The sequence below is a fragment of the Dendronephthya gigantea genome, unplaced genomic scaffold, assembly GCF_004324835.1.
Source record: "Dendronephthya gigantea isolate DGI-Jeju-01 unplaced genomic scaffold, DenGig_1.0 000013F, whole genome shotgun sequence".
Taxonomy (NCBI): domain Eukaryota; kingdom Metazoa; phylum Cnidaria; class Anthozoa; order Malacalcyonacea; family Nephtheidae; genus Dendronephthya; species Dendronephthya gigantea.
The window spans coordinates 1,142,867-1,170,311 of record NW_021163023.1 but is presented as its reverse complement, the minus strand read 5'-3'; the positions used below and the strand labels follow the sequence as shown (position 1 = coordinate 1,170,311).

The 27,445-nt window shown below is 36.1% G+C and overlaps 8 protein-coding genes across 8 annotated transcripts; 5 read left to right on the top strand and 3 right to left on the bottom strand.

The window, feature by feature from the left end:
* The first annotated feature begins 2,554 nt into the window (after positions 1–2,554).
* On the top strand, positions 2,555–3,926 carry LOC114519564 (ragulator complex protein LAMTOR2-like). Its single transcript, XM_028539714.1, has 4 exons — positions 2,555–2,761; positions 3,338–3,500; positions 3,577–3,666; positions 3,758–3,926. Exons 1-4 carry the CDS (start codon positions 2,694–2,696, stop codon positions 3,818–3,820), a joined length of 384 nt encoding a protein of 127 aa, XP_028395515.1. The 5' UTR covers positions 2,555–2,693; the 3' UTR covers positions 3,821–3,926.
* Positions 3,927–4,189: 263 nt separating this feature from the next.
* On the top strand, positions 4,190–11,523 carry LOC114519246 (ATP-dependent RNA helicase dbp2-like). The gene is made up of 12 exons (XM_028539346.1): positions 4,190–4,367; positions 4,935–5,299; positions 7,242–7,303; positions 7,390–7,461; positions 7,559–7,766; positions 7,872–8,205; positions 8,349–8,394; positions 8,495–8,559; positions 8,736–8,797; positions 9,083–9,142; positions 10,435–10,671; positions 10,975–11,523. The coding sequence occupies exons 1-12, from the start codon at positions 4,225–4,227 to the stop codon at positions 11,373–11,375; spliced, it is 2,055 nt and encodes a 684-aa protein (XP_028395147.1). The 5' UTR covers positions 4,190–4,224; the 3' UTR covers positions 11,376–11,523.
* Positions 11,524–11,605: 82 nt separating this feature from the next.
* Positions 11,606–16,060, bottom strand: LOC114519247 (GTP-binding protein 1-like). The gene is made up of 12 exons (XM_028539347.1): positions 15,778–16,060; positions 15,326–15,455; positions 14,978–15,086; positions 14,631–14,814; positions 14,239–14,447; positions 14,020–14,159; positions 13,902–13,938; positions 13,584–13,785; positions 13,302–13,446; positions 12,968–13,150; positions 12,722–12,857; positions 11,606–12,466 (listed from the first exon to the last, which is right to left on the bottom strand). The coding sequence occupies exons 2-12, from the start codon at positions 15,449–15,451 to the stop codon at positions 12,153–12,155; spliced, it is 1,785 nt and encodes a 594-aa protein (XP_028395148.1). The 5' UTR covers positions 15,452–15,455; positions 15,778–16,060; the 3' UTR covers positions 11,606–12,152.
* A 157-nt stretch (positions 16,061–16,217) lies between these two features.
* Positions 16,218–17,632, top strand: LOC114519586 (josephin-2-like). The gene is made up of 3 exons (XM_028539736.1): positions 16,218–16,429; positions 16,616–16,870; positions 17,168–17,632. Exons 2-3 carry the CDS (start codon positions 16,638–16,640, stop codon positions 17,457–17,459), a joined length of 525 nt encoding a protein of 174 aa, XP_028395537.1. The 5' UTR covers positions 16,218–16,429; positions 16,616–16,637; the 3' UTR covers positions 17,460–17,632.
* A 525-nt stretch (positions 17,633–18,157) lies between these two features.
* Positions 18,158–20,621, bottom strand: LOC114519585 (glucose-induced degradation protein 4 homolog). Its single transcript, XM_028539735.1, has 7 exons — positions 19,985–20,621; positions 19,784–19,843; positions 19,241–19,315; positions 19,110–19,142; positions 18,847–18,948; positions 18,393–18,523; positions 18,158–18,249 (listed from the first exon to the last, which is right to left on the bottom strand). Exons 1-7 carry the CDS (start codon positions 20,129–20,131, stop codon positions 18,186–18,188), a joined length of 612 nt encoding a protein of 203 aa, XP_028395536.1. The 5' UTR covers positions 20,132–20,621; the 3' UTR covers positions 18,158–18,185.
* Positions 20,622–20,744: 123 nt separating this feature from the next.
* Positions 20,745–24,212, top strand: LOC114519572 (RNA binding protein fox-1 homolog 3-like). Its single transcript, XM_028539725.1, has 9 exons — positions 20,745–20,883; positions 21,205–21,424; positions 21,541–21,594; positions 21,723–21,815; positions 22,191–22,260; positions 22,699–22,768; positions 22,855–22,917; positions 23,009–23,132; positions 23,835–24,212. Exons 2-9 carry the CDS (start codon positions 21,239–21,241, stop codon positions 23,895–23,897), a joined length of 723 nt encoding a protein of 240 aa, XP_028395526.1. The 5' UTR covers positions 20,745–20,883; positions 21,205–21,238; the 3' UTR covers positions 23,898–24,212.
* A 358-nt stretch (positions 24,213–24,570) lies between these two features.
* On the bottom strand, positions 24,571–26,078 carry LOC114519573 (centromere protein M-like). Its single transcript, XM_028539726.1, has 6 exons — positions 25,967–26,078; positions 25,685–25,767; positions 25,413–25,517; positions 25,200–25,279; positions 24,807–24,898; positions 24,571–24,725 (listed from the first exon to the last, which is right to left on the bottom strand). The coding sequence occupies exons 1-6, from the start codon at positions 26,036–26,038 to the stop codon at positions 24,585–24,587; spliced, it is 573 nt and encodes a 190-aa protein (XP_028395527.1). The 5' UTR covers positions 26,039–26,078; the 3' UTR covers positions 24,571–24,584.
* An 84-nt stretch (positions 26,079–26,162) lies between these two features.
* Positions 26,163–27,414, top strand: LOC114519616 (nucleolar protein 12-like). The gene is made up of 5 exons (XM_028539778.1): positions 26,163–26,246; positions 26,515–26,620; positions 26,689–26,737; positions 26,843–27,050; positions 27,168–27,414. The coding sequence occupies exons 1-5, from the start codon at positions 26,194–26,196 to the stop codon at positions 27,283–27,285; spliced, it is 534 nt and encodes a 177-aa protein (XP_028395579.1). The 5' UTR covers positions 26,163–26,193; the 3' UTR covers positions 27,286–27,414.
* The last annotated feature ends 31 nt before the right edge of the window (positions 27,415–27,445 follow it).

Sequence of the window (27,445 nt, the reverse complement as noted above, 5' to 3'; positions counted from 1 at the left end):
AACAAAAAATTCACGGGCATATAAAACCAGGTTAAAGTGATTTGCTTTTCGACTTTTCGTTTTGTTTTGTAGTTAAACTGACTAATTGAGATTGGAAGCAAGGGAATCGCCACGGCACGATAAGATACTTTGGAAGTTGGAAACGCGCTCAAAACATTCAACTACAATCGACAACTACAATAAATCAAATCCGCACATGTCAAGTATAACATGAAGTAGCAACGTACACATAATAGGCATTATGTAAATTTCAGTTTGAACCCGTCTTTTCCTGTACAAAACTAGCATGAAACTCTGACAAACGGGTAGTCGGACGTCGGGAAAGTTTCAGCCATTTCTTGGCAGACATTTAGGATAAAGTCCCGAAAAGTTCGATTCAACTATATTCTGGTTTCGCCCACACTGTACAAACGTGTTATTTCAAGTCACAAATGCAAAATACATAACATTAATAGAACAATACCTATTATTCGCTGCAAACCAGCGTTTTGTGTTTCGCCTTCTCCATCTTTCGGCGCCGTGGTTCGTTCTAAAACGAAGTAGGAAAGTAAAAACAAAATCAAGTTAACAGCTCACTTGTATTTCACATTTTCAATCGAAATATACAAGATATAGCGGTGAAAATCAGCAAGAATATGTCTCCAGTCGCTAATGTCTTCTGGCTATTCAAATCATCATTCATCACGACGATGAATTAATTTACAAAGCCAAAGGCAAAGATCAAGCCAACAGATTCTTTAAATGGCCATGCATGTACCTGAGCAAAGTGTCTTCCAACGTTTCACTAAACTTCTTCGAGTAAATCTTCCTTCTTCGACAAATCTGAGTTACCTCTCAAATTCAATCACCTTTTATCACCTCAAAGAACATTCCAACGGACAATGCACTTTATGCATCGATGATACTTAACAGTTAAACAGTAAAGCCTGTTTCACACTAGCTCCTAAGAATCAATTAAGCTCCATTGTATTACCTTCCGATAGACAAAGTATTTTGCACACCAAAGGACAAGTGTTTCTCATGCATGGAAGATATTAATACAACAATAGATAATGAGGCAACGCTGAGATTAACTATTGTTTTAAATGCGTTCTGCGCAGCTCAGAGTCACCACGTTTAAAACAGGCCTTTATAAATACACATTATGCTGATGATAGCGTAAACGTGGAATGGCACGAACCCCTAAAATACATGAAAAATTTATTTTTCATTATTTGTCATATCATTTCACATTTAACAACAAATTGACCATGTTAAAATATTTGATATCATAACCAAAGTATGGTTATATTGTTTAATGTTTGTATATGAGCGCCAAACATGCTTCCAACCTTAATAGGACAAGCATTTCACCATTAAAACAGCGTGGTTATCCATGTCAAAATATTTGACATCATAACCAAAGTATGGTTATATTGTTTAATTTTTGTATATATGAGCGCCAAACATGCTTCCAACCTTACATAGGACAAGCATTTCACCATTAAAACAGCGTGGTTATCCATGTCAAAATATTTGACATCATAACCAAAGTATGGTTATATTGTTTAATTTTTGTATATATGAGCGCCAAACATGCTTCCAACCTTACATAGGACAAGCATTTCACCATTAAAACAGCGTGGTTATCCATGTCAAAATATTTGACATTATAACCAAAGCATGGTTATATTGTTTAATGTTTGTATATGAGCGCCAAACATGCTTCCAACCTTACATAGGACAAGCATTTCACCATTAAAACAGCGTGGTTATCCATGTCAAAATATTTGACATTATAACCAAAGCATGGTTATATTGTTTAATGTTTGTATATGAGCGCCAAACATGCTTCCAACCTTACATAGGACAAGCATTTCACCATTAAAACAGCGTGGTTATCCATATCAAAATATTTGACATTATAACCAAAGCATGGTTATATTGTTTAATGTTTGTATATGAGCGCCAAACATGCTGGAAACTTTACATAGGACAAGCATTTCACCATTAAAACAGCGTGGTTATCCATATCAAAATATTTCACATCATAACCAAAGCATTGTTATATTTTTGAATGTTTATATATGAGCACGAAACATGCCTCCAACTTTACATAGGACAAGCATTTGACCAGTAAACAAGAAAATGGTATACGCCGGAAAATGGTATACTTGACAAGGTCGAATATGCCGAAAAACGACCATGGTCGAATGTGACCGAAAAACTGTATACTCGACCATGGTCGAATATGCCGGAAAACGGTATACTCGACCATGGTCGAAAATGCCGTTTTCCAGCGGACTCGACCATTTTCGAATACGCCGTTTTCCAGCCGACTCAACCATGGTCGAATATGCCAGAAAATGGTATACTCGACCATGGTCGAATATGACTGGAAAACCGGGTATACTCGACCATGGTCGAATATGACCGGAAAACGCTGAGAAGCACTGAGAAGAGGAAATTACATTGTCGCAAACTGAAAAAACTATGGTTAACCGTCCCTGCCATTCCAACCATAAAAAAGCGAGAAAAAAGCTTCCCTCTGACCTCTGACCCTCGTTCCCAGTGTTCTCGCGAAGAAGCTTTGAAAAGATTTGGGGCTTTTTGAGCTTCTGATATGTTCAAATATTTGTGTTAATTCTTGAATTTTGGCCATCATTGGTTCAGTTATTAGCAACACTGGCCCCAAATTTGTGGAACTAGACGACATGTTGAAACCAAGAGTCTTGACCGAGTTACTTGCTCAGGAAACTACTGGAGGCATTATGAGTACTATGTATGTATGTAAGGACATTTTCTATTTTCGTTTAATTTTGACACAGGTTTTGTGAAGTCAGACTTTGATGTAAAATTTAATGAGAATATTTGATAGTATGTCTATGATTATATGCCTAAAATAAACTGTAAGATGTTACAATAGTGTTTTTAAATCAATTAAATGTATAAATCTCAGATGTCACATGACAATGTCAATAGGCAAAATACTTCCAGGCTTCCAGCACCTCCATGGCAATTGTAAATCAGGGTCTAAGGACTATAATAACTATATTCACTTGTAATAGTTGAGAATGATGCTCCCAGGCTAATAATGACATCCAAATGTGGAGATGTATCTCTGTCAGAGTTTTTTTAAGGGAAGTATGGGCTAGCTTCTGACAATGTCCTAGGGAAAAGCACCAGCCAAATGAGATATTAGAATCTATATTTGCTGAATTTTAAAAATGACATGTGTCTGAGATTACTAGAGCCTCAGATACAACTCTAAACTTGTATTTAAACAAAAATAATTTAAATTGGATACTAAATCTTTGCTCTTCGTATATCAACACCACATAACTTGTTTGTTTTCTAGTCTTTTGAAAAGCAACGGTTCCCTGTTGGCATTTGCTGGTTCAGGGGATAAAGAGGCAAGAGTTACGGCAGCCATAGCATCAAGTATCTGGTGTGCTTATCATTCAAATATCAAACAAAGTTTTCATACAGAGACCTTGAATTTTGTCCTTATGGACTGTGATGTAAGATGCTTTATTATAATTGTTGTTTATTGTGTTTTTCAAGAAAGAAAAACTAAATTATTTGACATGTTTTTAGGATGGAAAGGTTGCAATAACAAGTATTTCTGATCTCCTGTTATGCCTTCATTCAAAGAAATCTGTTGGCCTTGGGCTTTTAAAGACAAAAGTAAGAATGTTATAGCTTTGCTTAGGTCTAAGAAGGTTGCATTTGAAATTTCTTGCAGTGATTTCAATGACATATTGTGTTTTTGTTTCAGACATTAGCATTGGCAAAATATCTGGAAGGTCCTCTATCAGAACTGAATCATGCCGTCGCCTGACATTCAGATTTTGAAAAACTCCTTAATAATTTTATCTCGATTAGACATCAATTATACAAAATTACTTGATTTCCTACTGAAATATTGTATATTAAACCAACAATAAAACATTAGTATTTATATTCATCAATGCAGTGTTTGTCTTATTAATAATAGAAAAAATGTCACATTTCCCCTGATGGGAAAAAAATGACCTGACTCATAGACGGATTTAAAGTAAATATCAATGCTGACTCAGCATCGATATCATTCCAGTTAAAACAAGAGCTCATCGTTAGAACTCACGAGATACGTAATGCGCATCTCAACCAATGGGAAGGCCGGAAACGGATGACGTCAGCAGGTTGTAATGGCATTTATAATTCTTTCGTCTTTCTCTCGCGGAAAGACTGGTCTGCTTGTCGATGACTTGCCGATTACTGAGCTTTTCTGCCTTAAAAAAGACAGTTTTTAATCCAACAACGTCCTTCACGCAGCTAGCAAGAAGTATGAGTCGTTTTGGAAGAGACAGAGGTTACGATTCGTCGGCCCGGTCGGATAGGAAAGGGTAAAGTAATCGTCTAATGACTTACTCAATATCGCCTAAAAACCACATGTTTTTGGCGCCGGTCACTGCAGTACTCAATGTATACTTTTTCTCGATGAAAATTTGTGCTGTTTATGCTGTAAATAGTATCATAGCTTGGCTTATTGGTTCCTTTGATACCTATGTTTCTTCAGTGGTCTTCAAAAACGGGGAAATTTAGAGTAAAGTATATTTTCCAAAGAGATTTTCTCTGAACTTGTCTAGTGAAGAAAGGAGACACCATAATTATAAAATATAAACGCAAGGTTTTATCGCAACGCGGGTTTTTTTCTAAAATGTCACTTTGAAGATTATGATATTTCTAGTAGAGGGCATTCACAGATGGTTCTAAACGGCGTCTCTTTCAACTTTTTAAAATGAACGAATTAAAATTTGACATACGAAGTTATGCTGTTCTGCCTGTTCAAACTTCAAACTACAAGAAAAAGCTAAAATTTGTAATTCGGATGGGGGAGCTACAGCCGGTTTGGGCTGGCCTAGGTTCTAAACTTCTTCAAATCACCCTCAACAATGTTGTTTTGTTTTTAGGTTTGGTGGAGGTGGTCGTAGTGGAGGTAGCAGTTATGGTGGGGGTAGTAGAAGTGGTGGTGGTGGTTATGGTAGCGGAAGTGGTGGTTATGGCAGCGGTGGTGGAAGTTATGGAGGCTATGGTGGAGGTGGTGGTTATGGTGGGAAAAAAGACAAGTTCAGCCAACCTGGTGCTAATCTAAGGAAACCAAAATGGGACCTAAATAACATGCCAAAATTTGAAAAGAATTTCTATAAAGAACATCCCAATGTGCAAAATTTGAGCCAAGCTGAGGTTGAAGAGTATCGGAAGTCAAAAGAAATGACGCTTTCTGGCAGGGGGGTGCCAAGACCTGTTAAGAACTTCAGTGAAATGTTATTCCCAGGTATAACAGAAGACATTGCTGGTTTACACATGATTTATAGACCAATTGCGAAACTTAGTGACCGCGCCTTCGTGCAACATGGAAACGAGGCTTATTATGCAAAAAACAATATTTGTATTTTTTGTAGTACAAAGCTATTCGCCGAGTTATATGCCGTTTTTCGCCTTTGTTTTACATATTTTTCGATACCTTTCAGCTTGGTTTCATCGTTGTTATCATAGTTTTCAGGTTAGGAAGTTTTGCCTTTCAATTGAGGCGTTTTTGTGGTATTTTCATTAATCTTTTCGGCTGCTTTCGTCGGGGAAGTATGGAAAAGGCCGACACAAACTCAGGTAAAAAGTTAGTTTTTCCAAACTATTTCGTCTCAAGTTTTGAAAATGTATTTCATTTTTCTCCCTCTTATTTGTGCAAAATTTGGCGATATATATTTGGTGCAAAATCTATGTTTTTTATGTCAAAAATTATTGAAAAGTGACAGTCAGATTATATAATTTTCAAACCTGATGACTGAAATGGCTTCATTTATTCAAATTTATTCACAAATATCACTGTATTTTTTTTCTTTATACCACAGTAATACTGTTAAAATGGTCAAAAGTAACTGACTGAAATGTTTTTGTTTATTTTCGTTTTAATAAAGTACAGACGATGCATAGCTTGCATGCCGGCCTGAAGGCCGAATTTTATAAAAGTCAAATTCGAATGCATCTGAGTTTGCATCTGAATTCTACCGCATTTTTGTTAGTACAAAACACTATTCTTTCTATCTACTACCATGCAATAGATGTTTAATAAGGGTTAACCAGGAATACTTGAAAAGGAAAGGATCCCGTTCACCATCGTAAACGGAAAAACACTTGCGAACTCCGGTTTAAATATTTTTCGCTTTCGGCTTTGCCATCATGTAAAGGTGTATCTTAAAAAACGCTGCAGCTCGCATTGTGGCTACCTTTATAGTATGTTATTGCCGGGAAAGGAATATTCAAATGGCAATTCAAAATAGACAATGATATTATGTTTTGGTTATAAGTATTTTACTATCCATGTCATGCATGTGTGCCAAGTTGAAGAGTTATTTTGCTTTTCAGTCGGCATCACATCACATGTACTGTACTCTGTAGTCTATATACACAGGGAAAACAAACATAAAACATGCTTATTTTATCTCTTATAGTTTTTGTCAAGAGATTTCTACTATTTTTTTTTGCTGAAATGAAAAATTGCTGTCAAATTACATCTTATCGATCGATAAAATTGGTATAAAAAAATTTTAGATGAGAAGTGTGAACATGGTGGTTTGTTCGATCGTGACTTTTCAATAATTTTTGACATAAAAAACATAGATTTTGCACCAAATATATATCGCCAAATTTTGCACAAATAAGAGGGAGAAAAATGAAATACATTTTCAAAACTTGAGACGAAATAGTTTGGAAAAACTAAACTTTTACCTGAGTTTGTGTCGGCCTTTTCTATATTTCCCCGACGAAAGCAGCCGAAAAGATTAATGAAAACACCACAAAAACGCCTCAATTGAAAGGCAAAACTTCCTGACCTGAAAACTATGATAACAACGATGAAACCAAGCTGAAAGATATCGAAAAATATGTAAAACAAAGGCGAAAAACGGCATATAACTCGGCGAATAGCTTTGTACTGCAAAAAATACAAATATTGTTTTTTGCATAATAAGCCTCGTTTCCATGTTGAGCGAAGGCGCGGTTACTAAGTTTCGCAATTGGTCTATAGATTTGGAAAGATGGAAATGATCATAGTTTTTGAGACCAAGATCAAATCCTTTCACCATTGTTGAATACTATTAAATATCACTATAGCTAACATGAACAGCAACTGGTGAAGGAATATTAAGATTCTATTTTTTAATTAAATGGTTTTTTTTTCTGAATTTTCAACATATAGTTAATGAATATTATCTATTTAGATTACATAACTGGTGAACTGACAAGAATGGGTTTTGTTGAGCCAACTCCCATACAAGCACAAGTAAGAAAATCACTCAAACATGTTCTTGCTGTTTGCATAATATTGTGTTTCCTGAAATGCTTTTGACAATTGCTAATATTTTTCAGGGCTGGCCAATGGCTATGTCTGGACGAGATGTTGTAGGCATTGCTCAAACTGGTTCGGGAAAAACCATCTCGGTAAATATTTTTATGCATTATATAAAAAAACAACATAATTGAAGAATTACCATTGCTATTGCAATTTTTTTGATGTTCCACATTTTTTTCCGTATAGTTCATTATACCAGGGATCATTCATATCAATCACCAACCTTTACTGCAACATGGCGATGGTCCTATAGTTCTCGTTCTTTGTCCAACAAGAGAATTAGCCCAACAAGTGCAGGGAGTCGCCCAGCAATTTGGCAGAACATGCAAAGTCCGTACATCTTGCATCTACGGCGGCGCTCCAAAAGGACCTCAAATAAGAGAGTTAGAGAGAGGTAATGTATACTATACACCAGCATCCCAAATTCTACAAAACTTGTGTTCTGCTTCCTGTTGTGCTTAATTGGAGAAAGGGCTCTTCAAGTTCTCTTTTCTTTCAGGAAGTGAAATCGTCGTTGCAACACCTGGACGTCTCATAGACATGCTTGAAGCACGTAAGACAAACCTCCGACGGTGCACATACCTTGTTCTTGATGAAGCAGACCGAATGTTGGACATGGGCTTTGAGCCTCAAATTAGAACCATCATAGAACAGATTCGACCAGATCGCCAAGTACTGATGTGGAGCGCAACATGGCCGAAGGAAGTACAAAGTTTAGCGAGGGATTTTCTCAACGACTACATCCAGGTCAACATTGGATCCTTGCAACTTCATGCGAACCATAATATCCTACAAATTGTTGATGTCTGTCAAGAATTTGAAAAGGCTGGAAAGTATGTCAAATGTTATATTATAGAAAGTTAAGAACCTGCTTTCATTAAATACCCATGATGGTATTGTGTATTGATTGGTTGTCAGGCATTAAATGTTACAAACTTTATACATGACAGAACTTTTTACTGTTTAACCATTTTAGGCTTGCAAAACTTTTAGAGGAGATTATGGGAGAGAAGGAAAATAAGGTTGGTAGCCAGCACAAATGAAAAGTTTTCCATTAATTTGGCATTTCATTACAAAGCTGTGCTGTGCTTGAAATTTGACATCTAAAATATTTTGTTATAGACATTAATATTTACCGAAACAAAGCGAAAGGCAGATGATCTTACCAGAAGTCTTCGTCGCGAAGGGTGTGTGTTTGAAAAAGTTTTTTGCTTTATAACAAAAGCTGATGATGATTCCATTTGTCTTAGTATCACTGCCGACAATATTGTGAATTCCTCGTTACTGAAGCCTCAAAATGCATCTGCACTGAGTTGTGTTCTTGTTTCCTAAGATGTTTTACAGATTTGTTTTCATCTTTTAGATGGCCTTGTATGTGCATTCATGGTGACAAATCACAACCTGAACGAGACTGGGTGTTAAATGGTAATTATTTTTGGCAAATCTTCCATTCGACTGCTTAATCATTTTTAGTTGACTCTCTTACAAGTCAACAGGATTTCCAAAATTTATTTGCATGCTGTTCTCATATGTTTGAAAAACGTCATATGTGTAAAAAAGTTTTGAAGAAAATTGTATCCCCTGTCTCCTCAATTTATATCCCCCCCCCAATTTGTATTCCCCTCCCCCTTGATTTGTAGCAAAATCCTTCTAGCAAAATTCTACAATATAGAAGTTCTCATTGAATTATTGTTTAATTTTTTTTACTAGAATTTCGTTCTGGTAATGCACCAATTCTAATAGCGACAGATGTTGCCTCCCGTGGTCTAGGTAAGTTTTAAGGAAATTCTATCCTGTTCTTTAACCTTAAAAATTAAGACATGTGTGTTGATTTTTCTGCTCTTACGTACATTGAAGTCTAGTTGTGTGTGTGTTTCTCTTCTGTGTGTTAGTCTGCTTCAGCCATATATGCCCCTGTTGAACATAGCATAATAAGCACATACTAACTTGTATCACTGTGTTTCAAAGTAGTGTTGTAGGGGTCAGCAAGATGCTTGCGACCTGACCCTGAATGCCTGCTTGTGAAAGACTGTGTTGTTGGCGCCATGACATCACACTTGAGTAAGCCACGACGGGGAGTGACGGTCCGTAAACAAAGTTGCAAAATTGAAGTTTCATTCATATATCTAACCGGTGAGCAATGGGGAAGGATTATAATAGATCTTTCTCCTGTTAAAAAAAACTACTGGTTGTGATTTCATGTGAAGTATTTGCAAGAGTTGTGAAGTACTGACTGGGCTGACAAAATACTAATGTTTTGACCAGAGTATTTTGTCCTATGTAAATTCAACAAGTTCTTGTGAAAAAATAGGATTTTTCATTACATATATTAGAAACTTTTGAGATTTTATTCTATGTATAAGCTTTGTTTTTTATCTAAAAATTTACAGTAGGCTGGATATTCTTAATGTTTTACATGATCAAAACTTTAGTATTCTGTTTTCCCACATAAATATTCCCGATAATAATAGAAGAAAATTCTGCATTTTGTTGTGCCTGTCAACCCGAACGAGTTGTATCCTCCACCAAAATCTCCTGCTAGTCCATCCAGAAAACGTGAGCTTCTCAAACAGAGTTTTTGGTGGTCTCGTGATGGGTCGCCAGCATTTAAAATACCGTAAACCAAAAGTTCTACTTGAAATTATATTTTCATCGCCACTTAACTTTGGGAACTCTGAAACCTGAATGAGAGCACCAAAGATCGGTTTGATAAGTTTATGTCATGCATAGATAAGCTCGCAGCTCAACTCTTGCCCAAAACTTCACCAATCATGACCTCGCGAAAATAACGGTGATGAAAGGATTCGTTTGTCCAACGTCTTTAAAATCTATTCACTCCCTTGAGAGGTAAACGTAAGTGATGTCTGGAAAAGTGGCTGTAAGTCACGCGTGTTTCTCTAAAAAATATCGGTAATATTTACATTATCGACAATCTTGAGTGTTTTGGTATATTTTAACTATCCTGAGGATTGTATTTGCATTGAATTTTGAAATTTAAAGGTGAGTTCACTAAACCTTAGGCAATGGCTTGCGTGTGTAATACGACATTGTCTTCTTTCTAGATGTGAGCGATATCAAGTTTGTCATCAACGTCGATTATCCTTCGTCAAGCGAGGACTACATCCATCGTATTGGTAGGACAGCTCGTTCGGATAGACACGGAACCGCGTACACTTTCTTCACCCAAGCAAACGCTAAACAGGCGAAGGATCTTGTGAATGTGTTGCAAGAAGCAAACCAACAAGTCAGCAGCAAACTGATGGAACTCGTACACATGGCTGGAAGTTTTGGTGGACGATGTAAGTAGAACTAGAAAAGTATTTCTTTCATCGTTCGAGCCTTAGTCTGAATTTCCAGTAGAGAAATGGTTCGCTGGCAAAATATTTTCATATTTTCTTTTGAATGTAAACACGTTGACTGTTTAATCTTATTGTCCAACGGGAAATGGTATTTAGTCAAGACATGTATTATTGTCGCTAGCCAGAACCTTTGTTTCGAATTGAGTTGAAAATCCGAAATTTTTTTTACTACGGAGGAAATCGTGATAACATTGTTGTGGAATCGGAAATCTCGATGGTAAATGTGTGTGGTTTTTATTTCAGCGCGAAGTCGATACAGAAATGCAGACAAGTCTTCAGGTGGTGGAGGCTACAAAGGTTCTTCTGGAGGGGGTGGGTATAAGAGTGGTGGTTACAATAAGAGTGGCGGTGGGGGAGGTGGTAGTTATAAAAGTGGTGGTCAAAATGGTTATGGTGGCAGCAGTCAGAAGTCCTACTCCTCTGGCGGAAGTGGTGGTGGATACCAACAGCAAACCACCCAACAACAGAACAACTACCAGCAGCAACAGAATACCTACCAGCAGCAAGGTTACCAAGGCTATGCCAACTACCAGCAACAACCACAGACGACATCCACTACTGGTGGTTACCAGCAACAGAGCACCGGTTACCAACAACAGAACTATCAACAACCAGGTTTTACTTCGGGATATCCAACCCAATAAGAAATCGTCCCTCACAACCACCTCGATTCATTTTAAGCAGTTATTTTTGAGTTCCGACCAACATCTGTTTTAGTTTATAAATATGCATAATGTAGATTGGAGATGATTTCCAAAAAGCACCTCGTCTGAATGTTTTTATGCAAAAAAAGGTTAATTTAGAAACCGGGTTGTCTTGGAATCACCTGAACGCAGCCCCCGCCCCGTGCAACGTGGCTAAGGCTTAGACAAAGTGATCGGGTAATATATAATTTCAATACGTTAACACACGTCTGGTTATTTGCCTTGTAAGATAAAAAGTTGTTTTAGTACCAAGCGATTAATAAATAAGAATTTAAATGATTAAAGAGTTGTCTTTAAAACCAATCCTCGTGCATACAATACTAGTGAGTTTAAGATGTACGAATCTACGACACGGACGTGAAGTAATACTGCTCGAATTTTCCAAAATTATAGACTCTTTGATAAACAAAGTCAGAGCCGTATGTAAAACAAATCATTACTGGTTTCCTCGCACTAGTGGAAATTTTCATGTCACGTCTGCGTCGAAAATTTGGTTCATCTTAAACTCGCTACTCTCTAAAAGAAAAGTTAGTTCTATGCTTTTTAGCGTCTTCAAGTTTTAAAACGATTCGGTTAAGAAGTCTACGATTAAAAGAACCTCAACTTTCAGAGATATTTATGTTTAGCCGTAAAAATTTAAACCTAGTTGTGCATGCGCCTGGGCACATCTTAATATGCGATGTAAGCTTGTGAGCTTTTTCTTGGAGTTACACAGTTTCACCCTTTTTGCGTTTCGGCTTTTGGTTCAGTCGGTGTAGTCCTTGTTTTCTTTTTCCCGTAACGATGTTTATTATGATGTACTCGCGGTTTCAACTTCGCGACGGCTGGTTTTGGTGGAGGATTTGGAGAAATGTTCACGATGGTACCAACAGCTTTCGTTCTTCCTTCACGGAACACCATCCTTGTGCCAGGTTTCAGAAATTCAGGCTGCTTGATGAATTGGAAATGTACCAACGCTTTGTCGCCTGTTCGTAGATGTTCTTTATTCATGTTCAGAATGGTTGCCGTTTGCCGAATACTTCCACAATGAACTAGGGGAAAAAAGATCATGTGCTTGATTCTCAACGGTGGCTTGGATAGCGCTACATGGTTATCCATTCGTTTAAATGTTTATCGCGTATGGTGGAGCCAAGTTTTGAAAAATGTTATGCATGCCCTAATTGTTTATTAATAACTGAATACGAATTATGGATTTCTTTTCTGCGACATTATCTCCAAAGTTGAGCATTATGATGTCCACCATCTTACCATGGCTAATTTCCACGAATCATTTGTACAGAACTTACCCATTGCTTGGTATTTTGGACTGATGGTTGTTGGATGGTGGAGGACAAGAATCTCTCCCTCGAACTCCCAGCAAGCTGTTGGTTTCAGACGTTCGTCTACCAAGAACATTCCTTTACGAATCTGGTTGCGTTTGATCTGAAACAGATGAAGCAATATCTCTGTGTCTGATTCGGCATTGACTACCACATTACCAAGTCAATTCTAACAAATTAACCTGTTCAAATTTGGCTGTTTCCCAAACCTACCTTCTTCAAAGCGAAAGAGCAGGTCTGCCCGCCTCGAACTTCACGAACAGGCATTCGTTTACGATGAATACCTTTGATAGTGACCGGAGCAAACTGCCCAAGTGAGTCTGGACCCAACAACAAAACGTCGTTTAAACGAATAATTCCTTGGAGACATGTCCCTGAAATTACCGTTCCGACTCCCTGAAACAAAGATTGAAATTTTAATTCATTTCCAAATGATCTGTACGCAATGACTTGAAAGAAAGAATGTTTGAACATGATCATTGACCATGATCATTGATTGATCATCATCAATAGATTAATTGATCAATGATGATTTAATGGTACATACCGGCACAGAGTAAGTTTCGTCAACTTGGAATTCAGCGGGTTCACTTTCACTGTAGTTTCCTCCGGATGAGAGAAGATTCAAAAACATTTTCAACAAGTCCAGGTTTTCACCAGAAACGTTGGAAACTTGGAATATTGGACACACCCTAAGAACCAGGTGGCATTTGTCAGAACGGAACCAAGAAAATTGCTGGTAACAGCTGTATTACAGTATATTTGGCTTAACAGTGGCAGATTGCTTAGGGCACACCTTGTCCAATGCATTGACATTTCACAGTCTTACCTTTCCGAGACGAAGTTGGTGGCAGAGACAACCACATCATCTGTGTTTTGGATCGTCATTGGTATTTTGCGACATCCAGGTGATTTGAGGACTCTTGAAAGCAATTTTAATGTGTCTTGAAGCACATTTGGCGGACACATGTCTATCTTCGTCACGACAACAAATACTGGAACATTAAGAGCCAATGCCAGACCAAGGTGCTCTGAAACAAGATATGGTTGTGAGGTATTGAAATATAATAGTTGGAGAAATACGGTTTTTTTGAATTTAAAGAAACCACTATACAATGTAAATATTTTATCTTTTTGTGCCTAATACCTTTGGTCATCCCAATAATGCCAGCATTTGCACCAATCTAAAGAAAAAACAATGCTTGTTGACATTTCAAATGAATGAATACTTTCTAAAGACTACCCAAAAGATAATTTTCACCCACCATCAACATTGCAAAATCTGGAGCATGGCCAGTCATTCCAAAGATTGTTGTTTTCAGGTACTTCTCATGTCCTGCCAAGTCGATGAATGTGATCACTTTGGAGGACTCTCGACAGATTCTTTGCCAATCAACATTGCTTCCTAGAAGTAATAAGTGTCAGGCATGAATGTGTGTAGATGATTTGAATCACCAACTGGTTTACAGTCCTGTATTCCTTACCATGTACTTCTGATTTGTTGATAACTTTCCCTTGGCTGTCAAAACCCAAAATGTCATTTCCAACACTACTGGTGCGACCAGACTCCATCTCGTGTTTGTGTCGGAAGAGTTTCTGGCGGGCAAATCCTCTGCCATTGTCCAGTTCACCGTGTGTGAGCACTCCTAGCAAAGTACTTTTTCCGGCATCCACATTTCCCACCACAGCAACACTGAAAAGTACACATTCTGAATAGTCAGGGTTTGCCTATTATGGTTCCCACAACATAAAGTATGATTCCCAGAAAAAATATAATTTCTAGAACATAAAATATGATTCTCAGAATGTTTTCCAAAACATAATTCCCAGAACAGAGAGTTGGCAACTCTATTCCAACATCAACTCCTCATCTTACCGAACTTCAATAAAATCTTCATCCTCAACTTTCCTTCGCAGCAAATACTCGGCAATCATTCTTCCTGAGGTTGTTGTCTTCTCCCTCAGAGAGAACATTTCAACTCCGCATGTCTCTGTCAAACTCTTTAGAGTTGCAATTGATGCTGCAAGATCTTCCTTGCTCAAACCACTTGCATCTCCATCTATAGGAATCCAGGAACAAGACTGACTATAATATTACTATTTTTTATTTATTTACTTTTTACTTATTACTACTTTTTACTTATTCTCTAACTTGAAAATTAATTCCAATGAAAACATTTTTTGGAAGCATCGATGAAACAATCACAGCTTTATTTTACTAACCTCCAACACCAACTTCATACAGAGTTTCTCCATTTCCATCTTGTAACCTTTGCTGTAGTTGCCGTAGCAACAAGTCATACTCGTCATCATTTGGGCTTATCAACAATGTCTAAAAATATGGAGAACCCACTTTAATCCATAATACCCTACAACATGCATTTTGGCATTTGAAGCACACATTTCATAATACGAAGCAACTTTATGAAAATCATAGTAGCTGAGCACATTCATTTTTTTTGTGCACATCCATGTACTTTAGGAGTGCAGAAGAACATTGTTTTGTCTCAATTTATCAATTAGAATTTAGGAAGTGCCTATGCACCTTGTGTTCCTGTATTTGGTACCAACCTTTGCACTGGGCAATGTAAAATTATCATGTGTTGCACCATTACAGGCACCATTTGCTTCTTCCACAGGAGCAAACAGATTTATGTCTGCATCAAAGCAGACAGGGCTATTCCTGCTCTCAGCCATTTTCCTAGAAATTCAAAATATTTCAATACTCCACTCACATATAGAGGCCACTGACTGTTTTGGTCACTGGGCTCTCTATGCAACACTGGAATGATACACACAAATATATACAAAATAAAAAAAAACGAAAATAACAAACTTTCGGTTTCCATAGCTGCAAGATATTTACACAACAGAATGCAAATATCAGATAAATAGACAAAGGAATGCAAAAACATACTAAGCATTTCAAAAGGACAATTCATTTTATAAATTTAAAAACTTATTTTATATATTTTCACAGAAAAAACAACGGGTACAATGTAGAAATATAAACCTTTACTTACCTTTTTAGGTTCAGCAAACGTTTGTGTCTTCAAATTGGGCCACGTATGCTTAGTTTTTTATTAATCGCCACACAATATATTACAACTGTCATTGACCTGTCGGCCACATCGCGCCGTTTTCGCAATAATTATCCAAAGATTCTACATTCTTCTTCAGTTTATTCTACGCAATACTGTAAAGGGATTCCAAAGGCAACTCTTTTTATACTAGCGTTCAATCTGATGCAATATTGTCGCTAGAAATGAAACAAAATTAAATTTCACCGCCTTGTATCGTTTGTTTCATTTCATTTGAATAATGAAATATTGGTCCTTGGTCCCAGGAAAGATTACACCACCGCGTCGAAATTTCGCGGGGTATTCGTGGATTCCCGCCATATGTTTCGCGCGCAAAATATCGCGGGAAACTTTCGCGCGCAAAATATTGCGGGAAACTTTTGCAACAAAAGTTTAAAATGAAAGTTTATAAAATGTCTTCAAAATTAAAATGCATTCTTCTAATGAGTATTTAGTTTCAAAACAGTGATAAATAAACAGTATTTACCTGTATAATATTACTCAAAATTTTGTGATTTGCTCATAAATAACCTTTTTCTGAATGTGACAATTATAATTTTCATTTTGCTTTGAAAACTCAATAAGAATATGTAAGGTATGTGTATTTTCAAGACTTGCTCTTAATTCAAACTTTGTTGCCATTTCTAGTTTTTTTAGCATTGTTTAAAACCAATAAAATTCACTGTAAGAAAATCTGTGAACCAGGGTGTATTGCAATACAACTGGTATTTATTTTAATTTCTTAATAATTAACTTTATTATCCATTCTATTAATTTTCAGCCAGCCGAACATATTCCCAGAGATGTATCATGAACGTCAAAGTCTCCAGTTCTGTGCATTACATGTGTTAAACAACCTGTTTCAAGAAAGAGTATTTTCCAAACAAGAACTTGATGACATTTGCTATTCGTTGAACCCTGATGCAACTATCAATCCTCACAAAAGCATGTTTGGTTTGGGAAACTATGATGTGAATGTCTTGACAGTGGCATTGCAACTCAAAGATTATGAATTTATATGGTTTGACAAGCGAATGTAAGTGTAAGATATTTAGGTAGGAGCCATTTCTCATAATGCCGTCAAGCACAGAAAGGAACCTTAATCAGCTCATTAGTTTTAAAGAAACAAACAAACATTTGCATCTTGTGTTTTCAGTGATTATTAGACAGTGGCCTATTAGACAGTGGTCAGGTAGTATTTTTTTATTTATCCAGCATCTGAAAGGTAAATCTAGATTTTAACAGCTAAATAGATAAAAAGAGATGCTAACCGGCATTCTTGTAACCCCATTTGTCGGCAGGGATTCATCCCTTATTTCGTTTTCACCTATAGTGATCTAACCTCACTGGATCTGACCAATATCTATGGCATCGTTCTCAACAAGTTTTACAAACCAAAATGCCTCGGTTTAGAAATTCCCATAAAGCGCAGACACTGGCTTGCGATTCAAAAAGTGGATGAGAGCTTCTATAATTTGGATTCAAAACTTGATGTTCCAAAATACATTGGAAATGAAGATGATTTGATAAAGTTTTTGAGGTCTGAACTTGAGGTGACAGCTACTCAGTTGTTTTTAGTTGTATCAAATTCACTGCCCAAAGATAGCTGGATGAAAATGAGCTAGACTTTGGTGGAAATTTTGATTATAGGTATCATATTGTGACCATGGTTTGCCAGATTAGCTAAGGACAAGAAAAAAATTGTGCTAGCATGAATGTCTTCGGCAATATTTTTTAGCAGATCTATCAACCCTGTGTAAATCTGAAAAAGGTTATCTTTTGTTTTTACTGGTATTATTCAATCATTTTAAATGATTTGTCTTGGCAAATAATTGGCTCATTAATTAGCTCATTAACTCTCAAACTAATGACAAAACCACCTAGCATTAAAATTAACTTGTTAAATGGCAGTTTATACTATTCTAGTAAAGTGGAAACCATCTGACATTAAAATTGACTGTGAGATACATGTGCACTGTGAGATACGAGTTCACTTTGTCAACATACAATTCGGTGAACATTCAACATCCGGTGTATATAATTTTATTAACATTGCAAAAAACAGTTTGCAAAGAACACATTACAAGCTTCTCTACTCCTAATTGAGAATAAACAAATCACAAATGAAGTTCTAAAACTTTCCATATTGCGATTTGTTGTAGCTAGTAATGCCTACTGCATGAACTGCAAGCGTGATTGATAATATTGACAAATATTGTCTACCATTATGACTAGTTGTAGATCCACAACCTGTCGAATTACATTACGGGAACTGAGGGATAATATATTTATAGCATATTTAGCATCTTAAAATGTTGTCATAAAACCAGTTGTCATCTTTGCAGATGTCGTTATCTAAACTCAAAAATAGATTGACTGTGGTCTGGAACATGATATAGATTTAACGTCTGATACCTACAAGAGAACAAAAAGTCGATTATTACATTTACCTTGTTGTTGATGGGATATTTCACCTAGCCATATTGTCATGCCTATAGCTATATAGTTTCATTTGTGCTTTGTTGAATATTTTCTTAGATAAGGTTGAAGAACTTTACCATTCTGAAGTTTTGTGATAGTAATAACCCTCCATTGTTGCTGTGGATTTTTGAAAACATATATAGTAAAAACCAGCAAATGAGGCACCATTGATATCCTTTATAGTGTGGTCTGGGACTAAAAAGTGTTCCTGAACAGAATGGAGACATTTTAGTTATACAACTGTTGGTACGCATTGGGCCATTGCTCCTACTTGCAAACATGTTGCATTGTTCGTTTACACTTGCAATTTTTGGAGCGATTTTATGTGCAATTTTCTTATTTTGACAGATGTGAACCAGTATTAGTTCTAAATGCTAAGGGGCTGTTTGTATAAACAAGAGATATTTTGCATAGTTAAGCTCAGAAATACACAACTCTGATTGGCCAATTTATTTGAACATCAGTTTACATCCATCACAAGAAGAAAATCGCACGTACAATCGCAGCAACTGGCCTTAAAGGAACACTTACTTTCCACCTCATAAAAGCGAAGTCCAAATTATTTAGTTGTGTGTAGTCAAAGTTATCACTGTTAAAATGTTTTGCAAACTGATAAAATGGAGGGAACTTTCCCTAGATTAGAGAAATCATAGGTATATGAATCAGTAAAAATATCTATTATAATGCATCTGGGTACTGAAGTGTAGATGGCAATATTTACAGACATAAAAAATGACCTCTCAAGGAAAAACATGTGAACAATGGACCTTTTGCATAATAGACCATTCTCTTACCCAATGTTTTCTGTCAACTTCCTCATCAGCTTCCTGCAAGAATTTAGTACTTTCAATGTGAAAATATGCTCATCACATGCTCATGCTCATCAGAATTACAATTTCAAATACGCTACTTCATATGAACCTACCCATTTTCTCGTAAGAAATGGATGTTTATCACAAATAATTTCACCATCAAAATATGTCGTCAACAAAGGATATTCCTGTTTTGAGAAAAAGGTCACACAAAGTGAATATGTATTTCTGCATCATGATCAAGTATTACCCAATGGATATCTGAGTTAAAACCAATGTTATTCTTTCATAAACAGTACACTTAAGGTGATGAAATTGTTCCTATGGAAATGAACAAATGCCCGACAGGTTCTATGTGTTCTCATGGGAATACATAGAACCTGTTGGATTTCTTTTGGGTTTCCCCAGGCCAGAAGTCATCTTAAATCAGCAAAAATTGTCAAGTCCTGTGTGGCTGTGTGGACATGACCAATGCCATCCCAGAAGAGATATTTCACTATTATAAATATTATAAATATACCCACAGTCTCTACTAGGCTAAATATTAACAATATAAACCTATTAATGAATTCTAGGATTTCTATTTATTATCTTTATCCACGAATTTAGGGCAATGGTACTTTCCAAAACAGTAAATATCTCCTGCACCAACTTACCTCTGTTAAACCTATAATTTTTAAATATCCGCAAAGGAAGGCATTTTCCTCGTCGACATGCTTTTGGAGAAAAAAAAAACCGATGAACAAAAGATATTAAAATCATGTGGTATAAACATTTACAGTACAAAGAACGACACAAAAGTTCATATCCCGTATCGTAAGGTTTGCCGCTATATATTACTGTGAAATGTCATCTACCTGCAAAACGACTTCAACGTCGTAACTGTTTCCCTTGCTCTTCTGTTGCCCTTGAAAGCGACTGCCACTGTATAAAAGGCTACGCGGCAAGCCAGGCTGGTTGGATTTCGGCGGCAAAGGCTCGCAGCAGATTTTTAAACCAGGCATTGTAGCCACAATATTGCGACGAAACTTTTGAAAACATTAAGTTCCTTCTTCTCCGGAAATCACATCGCCAGCAAGGGATCCTGGGAGATCCACTGAGCTATAATAATCATTCTTTTATAATCTCATAAAGGAAACATAACTGGAATGTGACCCGAAGAGATATGCTGACTGAATCAAATTTTTTATTTTTCCCACTAAGCTGCTTTTGTTTGGAATTCAGGAACTTGTCAAAGTGGTGGATCAGCATGGTAACGTAGTGGTCATAGGGAGCCTGCCCACCTGGATTTGTGCAAAACCCATTGTCCTCCACAAATTAAAACAATTTTATTTCATCCTTAGCTAAAAGCTATCCTTAGCTAAAAGCTAACCCTTCGCAGACCATAAACAATGGTCTAAAAGCACAAAGTGACTGGAGCGACCACGATTCTCCCACCTGTGACCTGCCCCCACTGTACTGCCTACTGAGGTTCAACTTCACCCACTGCATTTATCACCATCAAGACTGTATATATAGCTCAGTGCTTCCACCTTGACCTGTGACTTTTTTTACCCGTCAAACGGCCTCTGGTTCCCAAGCTTCGAAGTTCGAACGTGTGCGACCAGGGCGAATCGGGTGAATTCTTATTCCTTGTTGTCGAAGGACTGAGGACTGACTGCAAATATTTTCTACTTGACACTATTTGTAAGCTGTATTTTTTTATTTTGAGAGCTTTTTTTAAGTTATCGGGGACATTTATCTTCAACGTAGTAAGGTAAAGAACGTACCATGATTGACTTTTAGTAACATACACTTCAAAAACGTTATAAAAATGACGAAGTTGCTTTGCTAAATTTGAGGTGTGTTTCATGATCAGTCACTAAAGTAACCCAGTTTGCCGGATAAATTTCATGTAGATGTTTCAGTTCTCGCGTTATCTCTCTTGATTAAATCTTTCAGCGAAGCAGGCGGTATTTTTATTCATTCTTTTAGACCGAATATTTTCAATTTAACAGCAAAGAAAGCGGTCAGAATATGGCAGACCCACAGACATTGGCTCAGAATTAATATTTATCGTTCCTTTTGTTATCCACAGATATTGCTTTTGAATTTTATATCAACCAGCAATCATGAGTGAGGTAGAGTCACAGCTACCAAACCCAGCACCAATCAGTTCAGCTGATCAGCCAAGTACCGAAACCACCACTACCATTTCCACACCACCAGCGACAGAGGTGTCAGTTGGCCTTAAGAGGCTCCATGTAACCAATCTACCATTCAGGATACGTGACAATGACTTGCATGACATGTTTGGGGTAAGCTTTGGAACAGACTCTACATCAAAATATTACTTATATGTGACTTTATAACAGCATATCCTTTAAATTTACATGTGTCTTCTTAGAAATAATCTTTCAACTTTTCCTTACAGAAATATGGTGAAATTCTTGAAGCAGAAATAATCTACAATGAAAGGGGATCAAAGGTGGGAAAAATTCTTAAGTATACCTATTTTGTATCAATTCCATTTTGGGGAGATTATATATGGAAATTGGTGGCCAAATTATAAGTATTTTGGTGTATTTCCCTAAAATTGCTATTAATCATTTCAAGGGCTTTGGATTTGTGACAATGACTCAAGCAGCTGATGCAATGAAAGCAAGAGACAATCTCAATGGGACTGTAATTGATGGAAGAAAAATAGAGGTAATATAACTGGCTATTGCTTGATAAAGCTATCAAGATCGGAGATGGATAATCATGATTGTAATGGGATAAAGATAGGATTAGTGTTAGGATTCCCGTCGATATTTATGGTGGCATTAGGCTTGTAGGAAGACTTGTCTGAGATCAAGTGATGTAAAAGAATTAGATCAAATAAGGCATTCTTTTGAAGTTGTAACATAACAAATGCTTAACCTAATACTGTTTTACAGTATCCTTGGCCTTTTTTTTATCTAATTCTTCTGTAATATGCGGCTACTGAAGGACAACTTTGCTTGTTTATTCAAGTGATGTGTTTGGGTGACCGTTGTTGAACCCAGTGCATGTTGCATGCTCAATGTAATTTTCTCCACACAGGTTAACAATGCTACGCCAAGGCCTAAACGAGGGCCTATGAGCACCCAACCAAACCAAGGATCATTTCATGGTACTGCATGCCGTTCTCAGGCTCTGCATGTTGAAGACTAACCTTGCATGTTGTTGCGTTGTTTGCATGCTGCATTTGACATGAACCCGCCCAGTTGCATGGACGTCAGAAGTTCAAAGCGAAATTGGTGATGTATAACATGAATTATATGTGACAGAAATGAGGTTCATTTCTGATACGGATCATTGGAGTTGAATCAATGCTCCGGCAATTTTTCCTGTGGAAAAGTTGTTTTCCCAAAACCTTTCTCAACCCAACTTTCCGTTAAAAAAATTTTAAATACCGAATTATTTCATACAACAAATGGACTGGATTGTATTATTCTTGCTATCACAAAGGTAAAAAGTTAAAAACAAGAATTTAGTAAATGAAAAGTCTGTGCAAAGGTTGACAAATGCTTTTCATATGAAGCAGTGTTAATTCTTCAATACTTTTTAGGACATCGAGGGATGAGAGGTGGTCGTCGAGGTAGAGGTGGCATGGATAGTGGTGGATATCAAAACCAAAAGTAACTAAGGATTTCATCTTTTCTTTTATTAAGTTGTTTCAAAGTACCTGGCCTTATCTAATATTTTTGGTTTTTTAAAATTTCAGTTATTACCAAGGTTACAATATGAACCAAGGATATTCAGCTCCACCAAATCAAGACACATTTCGGTAAGGGACAGGATGCAATTATTCTGTACAATTTTAAGTCTTCTTTACCTCTGTGTCATCTGATGGCTAATCATCTTTTTGTATTTTTTAGCTATGGTCAACAAGGACCTCAGAGTTCATATGGTGGGGGATATGGTAGTGCATATGGTACCAGTGGTGGTTATCAAAATACAAGTGCCTACACCAGTGCTTATAACAGTGGTGCTTATGGTGGGGTAAGTACCCATTTTCCATCAAGAACAGAAAATCAGAAATGCCATACATATAAATAATCAATAATTGTGGTTTGCTTTTAGACTGTCTTGGCATAAAATGAGACAGTTTACATATTATTTAAAACAATTTCAGTTTATTGTAGTTTCAAGCCTATGCCACACAGGTGATTTTTTTCTCCTGGTGTATTGCAATAGACCTTTCCCCATTTAGTTTTCAAATGCGCAATGCATGACGGTAGTTGATTATCACGCAACTTTGAGTTGCAATATCGCTCTGCTTGGAAGCCATTTTGTTTGTAAGAAAACCTTGACGATTCCTTTTGCTTCTTTGTTAAACTAAATCGCTCCTGATTCTTGCTCTGAACTCAAATTGATCTTGATAATCAACTACCATCACGTATTGTGCGCTTGAAAGTTAAAAGCGGAAAGGTCTATTGAGTGAATTCAACAGAATAGATTACTTTACTTTGTTAAGCAATACACTTGTGTACACAACTCACTCAATAGCATACACTAAAAATAGAGAATTGGCAACAAAAATGGTCTGTGTAGCTGCAGCTTAAGGTGAATAGGAAATAGAGGTTTTTCTAAGAAAGTTTAAACCACGCAAAATTTAAGCACGTTTCTCATGAGCAGTTAGCTGGACATGACCTTTATAGTGTGTTGATCATTTTTAAACTGAACTTGCTCCCTCTTTTCTAGGGTTATCAACAGCAAGCACCTCAGCAAAGTCATACACAAGGATATCGTTATCAACCATACTGAAATTAACAATGTTTCCAACAACATCTGAAAGTTGATTCTGGCTGTAGTATATTTTAGATAGAGATTGAAAATGATCTAATGCCACAGGCGAAAGAGTTTATGGAAATTTTTAAAAACCTTTTTCAGAATTGTCATAAACATGTACAAACACTGTATAATAACATTCATACTGAGAATGTAGTGATCAATAAATAGAACTAAATACTGACTGATTTTAGTAAGAATATCCAGGTAATCTGATGCTGATATTTTTAGTCAATCAACAGCAGTCAGAAGTATTGTCAAACTAGAAATCCATTCTGCCATATTTAATTTATATCTTTTGTTTCTCTTTATGAAACCAGTGAAGAATTTGTGATTATTTGTTTAGTTGTAAAAACTATAGCTCTGGCATTAATTTAAACTAAGAGATATTAAGTTGCCTTAACCAAGAAATGGAAAACTAGCTGTAGGCCTTTTTAGCAATTTCAGATAACCTGGATGCAATGAAAGTACAACTGTTAACTTAATACTCTATCTACGTATATTTATGTTTACATGTATGTCGTTTTGTGTGGTCTTAAATGTGAAACCAGAGATACATTCTGTATGTTATGTACTTAGAATGCCCTAAATTTAAGATAGCTAATGTTTCATTTTAAAACATCTTATCTCTACCCTAAAGCAATATATAATTTGTCCTAAATATCAGGTGGTTATAATTTCTCCAACAGCAAGTGAATATTGAGTTGTAGCAACAAGCAGCGGATTAACGTCATTGCAGAAACCGCAGGCAATCTCAACATGATAAAGTACCTTCTCTGCAAGATCCAATCTGTCCTTTTTATTCTAAAGAACATGACAACATAAATTGAATGATTTAAAAAAAAACTGTGTACTTAGAGATGAATTTTCATCACTGATTGTTACTTGCAGATCCCCACATAACATTGTTGAGTTGTATGCTCCAACCAATTCTGTAACTTCATTTAAATCAACACTGTGAAGATGCTCTTGTTTAGCTAAAAAAAGAAAGTGACTTACTTATACTATATATATACATGCACCCATTTGCAAAAACGTTGGCCGCAGATAGACCTAGATAGATACTCGAAGTCTAATTAGAATTGCATATGATTACATTTGCATGGGATTTCAATCATATTACACAACATATGTATATATGCATAACACAATATATATATATATATATATTGCATTTCGATTGTATCATTGTAACTAGAGATACTGATGTGTGGAGACAAGCTTCTGGAAATTACAGTCCCATCATTAGTAACTGTTGATCAGCAGTTGCATCTTTACCTTTGGAAAGAATGAAACAGCATCTACCCAAAAAGTAATCAATGTCAACAAGGCTCACAGCTTCCTTTATCATTTCAAAACTATAAGAGACAATAAAAATCAGTATTTGTGATTGATTTAATTCAATTTATTTTTACACAATTTGCTTCCAAAAAGTGGCATCATCTTGCACCAAAATATGATAGATTTTGTGTGTAAACACAGCTACAAAACCTTTGCTGGTTGGTTAAATCCAAAATGAAAACAATATAGTCTATTCTTGGTCTGGACTCCTCTGCATTGGTTAGCTTGGGTAATGGAAGGCTTGTGGTTGTCCGGCTAGAATTAGCAAAGCAAAGTTAACCCAATTTAAGGGTAAACTGTGCAGCATCACTACTAGTCAAAGTAAAACTGTCAAAGGTAACAGTTAAAATAATTCTTTCAGATGTGGAGTGGTAGGGTATCTTTGATAGGATGGTAGAAAGGTGCAAAAGTTTAATTCTTACATCTGTATTGAATATCTAGTATTCATCTGTGACATTATTTCATCAACAAAATTTTCCATCCCAATACCCTTTATACTAACAGTCTAGAACAAAAAAAAGTTTTATGATATGATGCCTACCTATTTAGAAGTTTTTTAAAACAATGTCAAACTTAGGTATTGTTTATATCAGAGGACTCTTGGCACATGCGCAGAGAGAACGTGATTGCATCTTTAAAAACACACGTAAACAAATAATATGGGAATGTTAAATAATAGACAATATACAATTTAGTGAATTTACCAATATCGTAGCATGATTATTTGTTGGAAGTTCTTTGAATCTTGATAAAATTTCACTTTGTTTTTCTGACATTTTGTAAAAACGTTCCTTCAAATTTGTTTACCTCCGAATTTTCCCGCCATATCTTTCTGATTTAATTGCTAAATGTACGACCCCCCTGTTAACAAGTTTCACGATATACAATCACGGGGGGAATCAATTTTTTGTATGGTTAAAATATTAAAAATATGAAAGGTAAAAGAGATAAAGTTGTTTTAGTTTTCGACGAGAAAGATCGAAGGTTAGCAATGAAATATTGATCTCTTTTCATTTTTAAGCATATTTCTGCTTTGAGGAATGCTTGAACTACAGCAAAGATATTTTTATTTAATTCATTGAATGTAACAAATATATGAACTGTTTACCAATATTGTATATCCTCTAGTATGTTTTAACTGTGATAGTTTAATGTAGACTTTGAATAAATTTCCAAAAATTGCCTTTGAGATGTGCTGAGATATGCTCATATTGCTAAGAAATGACCAAGGGATTTTTTTATGTTTTTGTAGAGATTTTCTTACTGGTTTTCGTAAAAGGAAAAATGTACGGAGGAAGAAAGCACAAGAAGAGAACAAAAAGAAAGAAGAGGAAAAAAGAAAGCAACTTAGAGAAGAGGTAAATTTGATGTACTTTGCTTTATAAAGCAAACATTGAGATACTGGTACCATCTTGTTTTCTTACAGAAACGAGAAGCTTTGAGACAGCGCCTTGAAGAATATGAGAACCAACAAGGTTGATTAAATAGTGTATTTAATAGTGAAACTTTTTCAGCTTGATCTAATCTCCTTAGATCAAGTCTAACTGACTAACTCAGTCTTAAATGTTTGCCTTTGTTAGAAGCAAATGACATGGAAGATTTTCAAGATTCAATTCAACCACAGGAAAGTATAACCCATGACTTTGGGGAACACACAGTGACAGTTTCAACTATCACTGATGAAGATATGGGAAGAGACTATATAGCCACTGGCTTACCTGCAACACTGGACAAACCTAAAGAAACAGATACTAAAATCACCTCGGACAATCAGAAACAAGCCACAAAGTATGTTGTATTATATATTTTCATAAAAGTTATATCCTCAACTGGTAACGCTTTTCTTATAGCTCCATTTTGAAAAAGTGATTTTGAGATAAATCAGTAATTCTGGGTATTTTTTAGAAATAAATTACTTCGAAAGAGACAGTTCCGCAAGAAAGCACAGAAACGAAAAATCCAGGCAATGGGTGACAAAAAGTCTTTCAAACAGAGACTAAAACATGGAGCCAAACGAAAATAAACAAACATTGTATTGGAATCAGCATAAGAAAGTGATGGCTAATTTGGCTAATTTTCAGTTTCTTGATGTAATTAGTGCAACTATGTTGTACATTTATGTAAATATACTTTCATTTAAAAACCATAAGATGCCCTTTTTCTTTTCAAAATCTTTTTCCTGT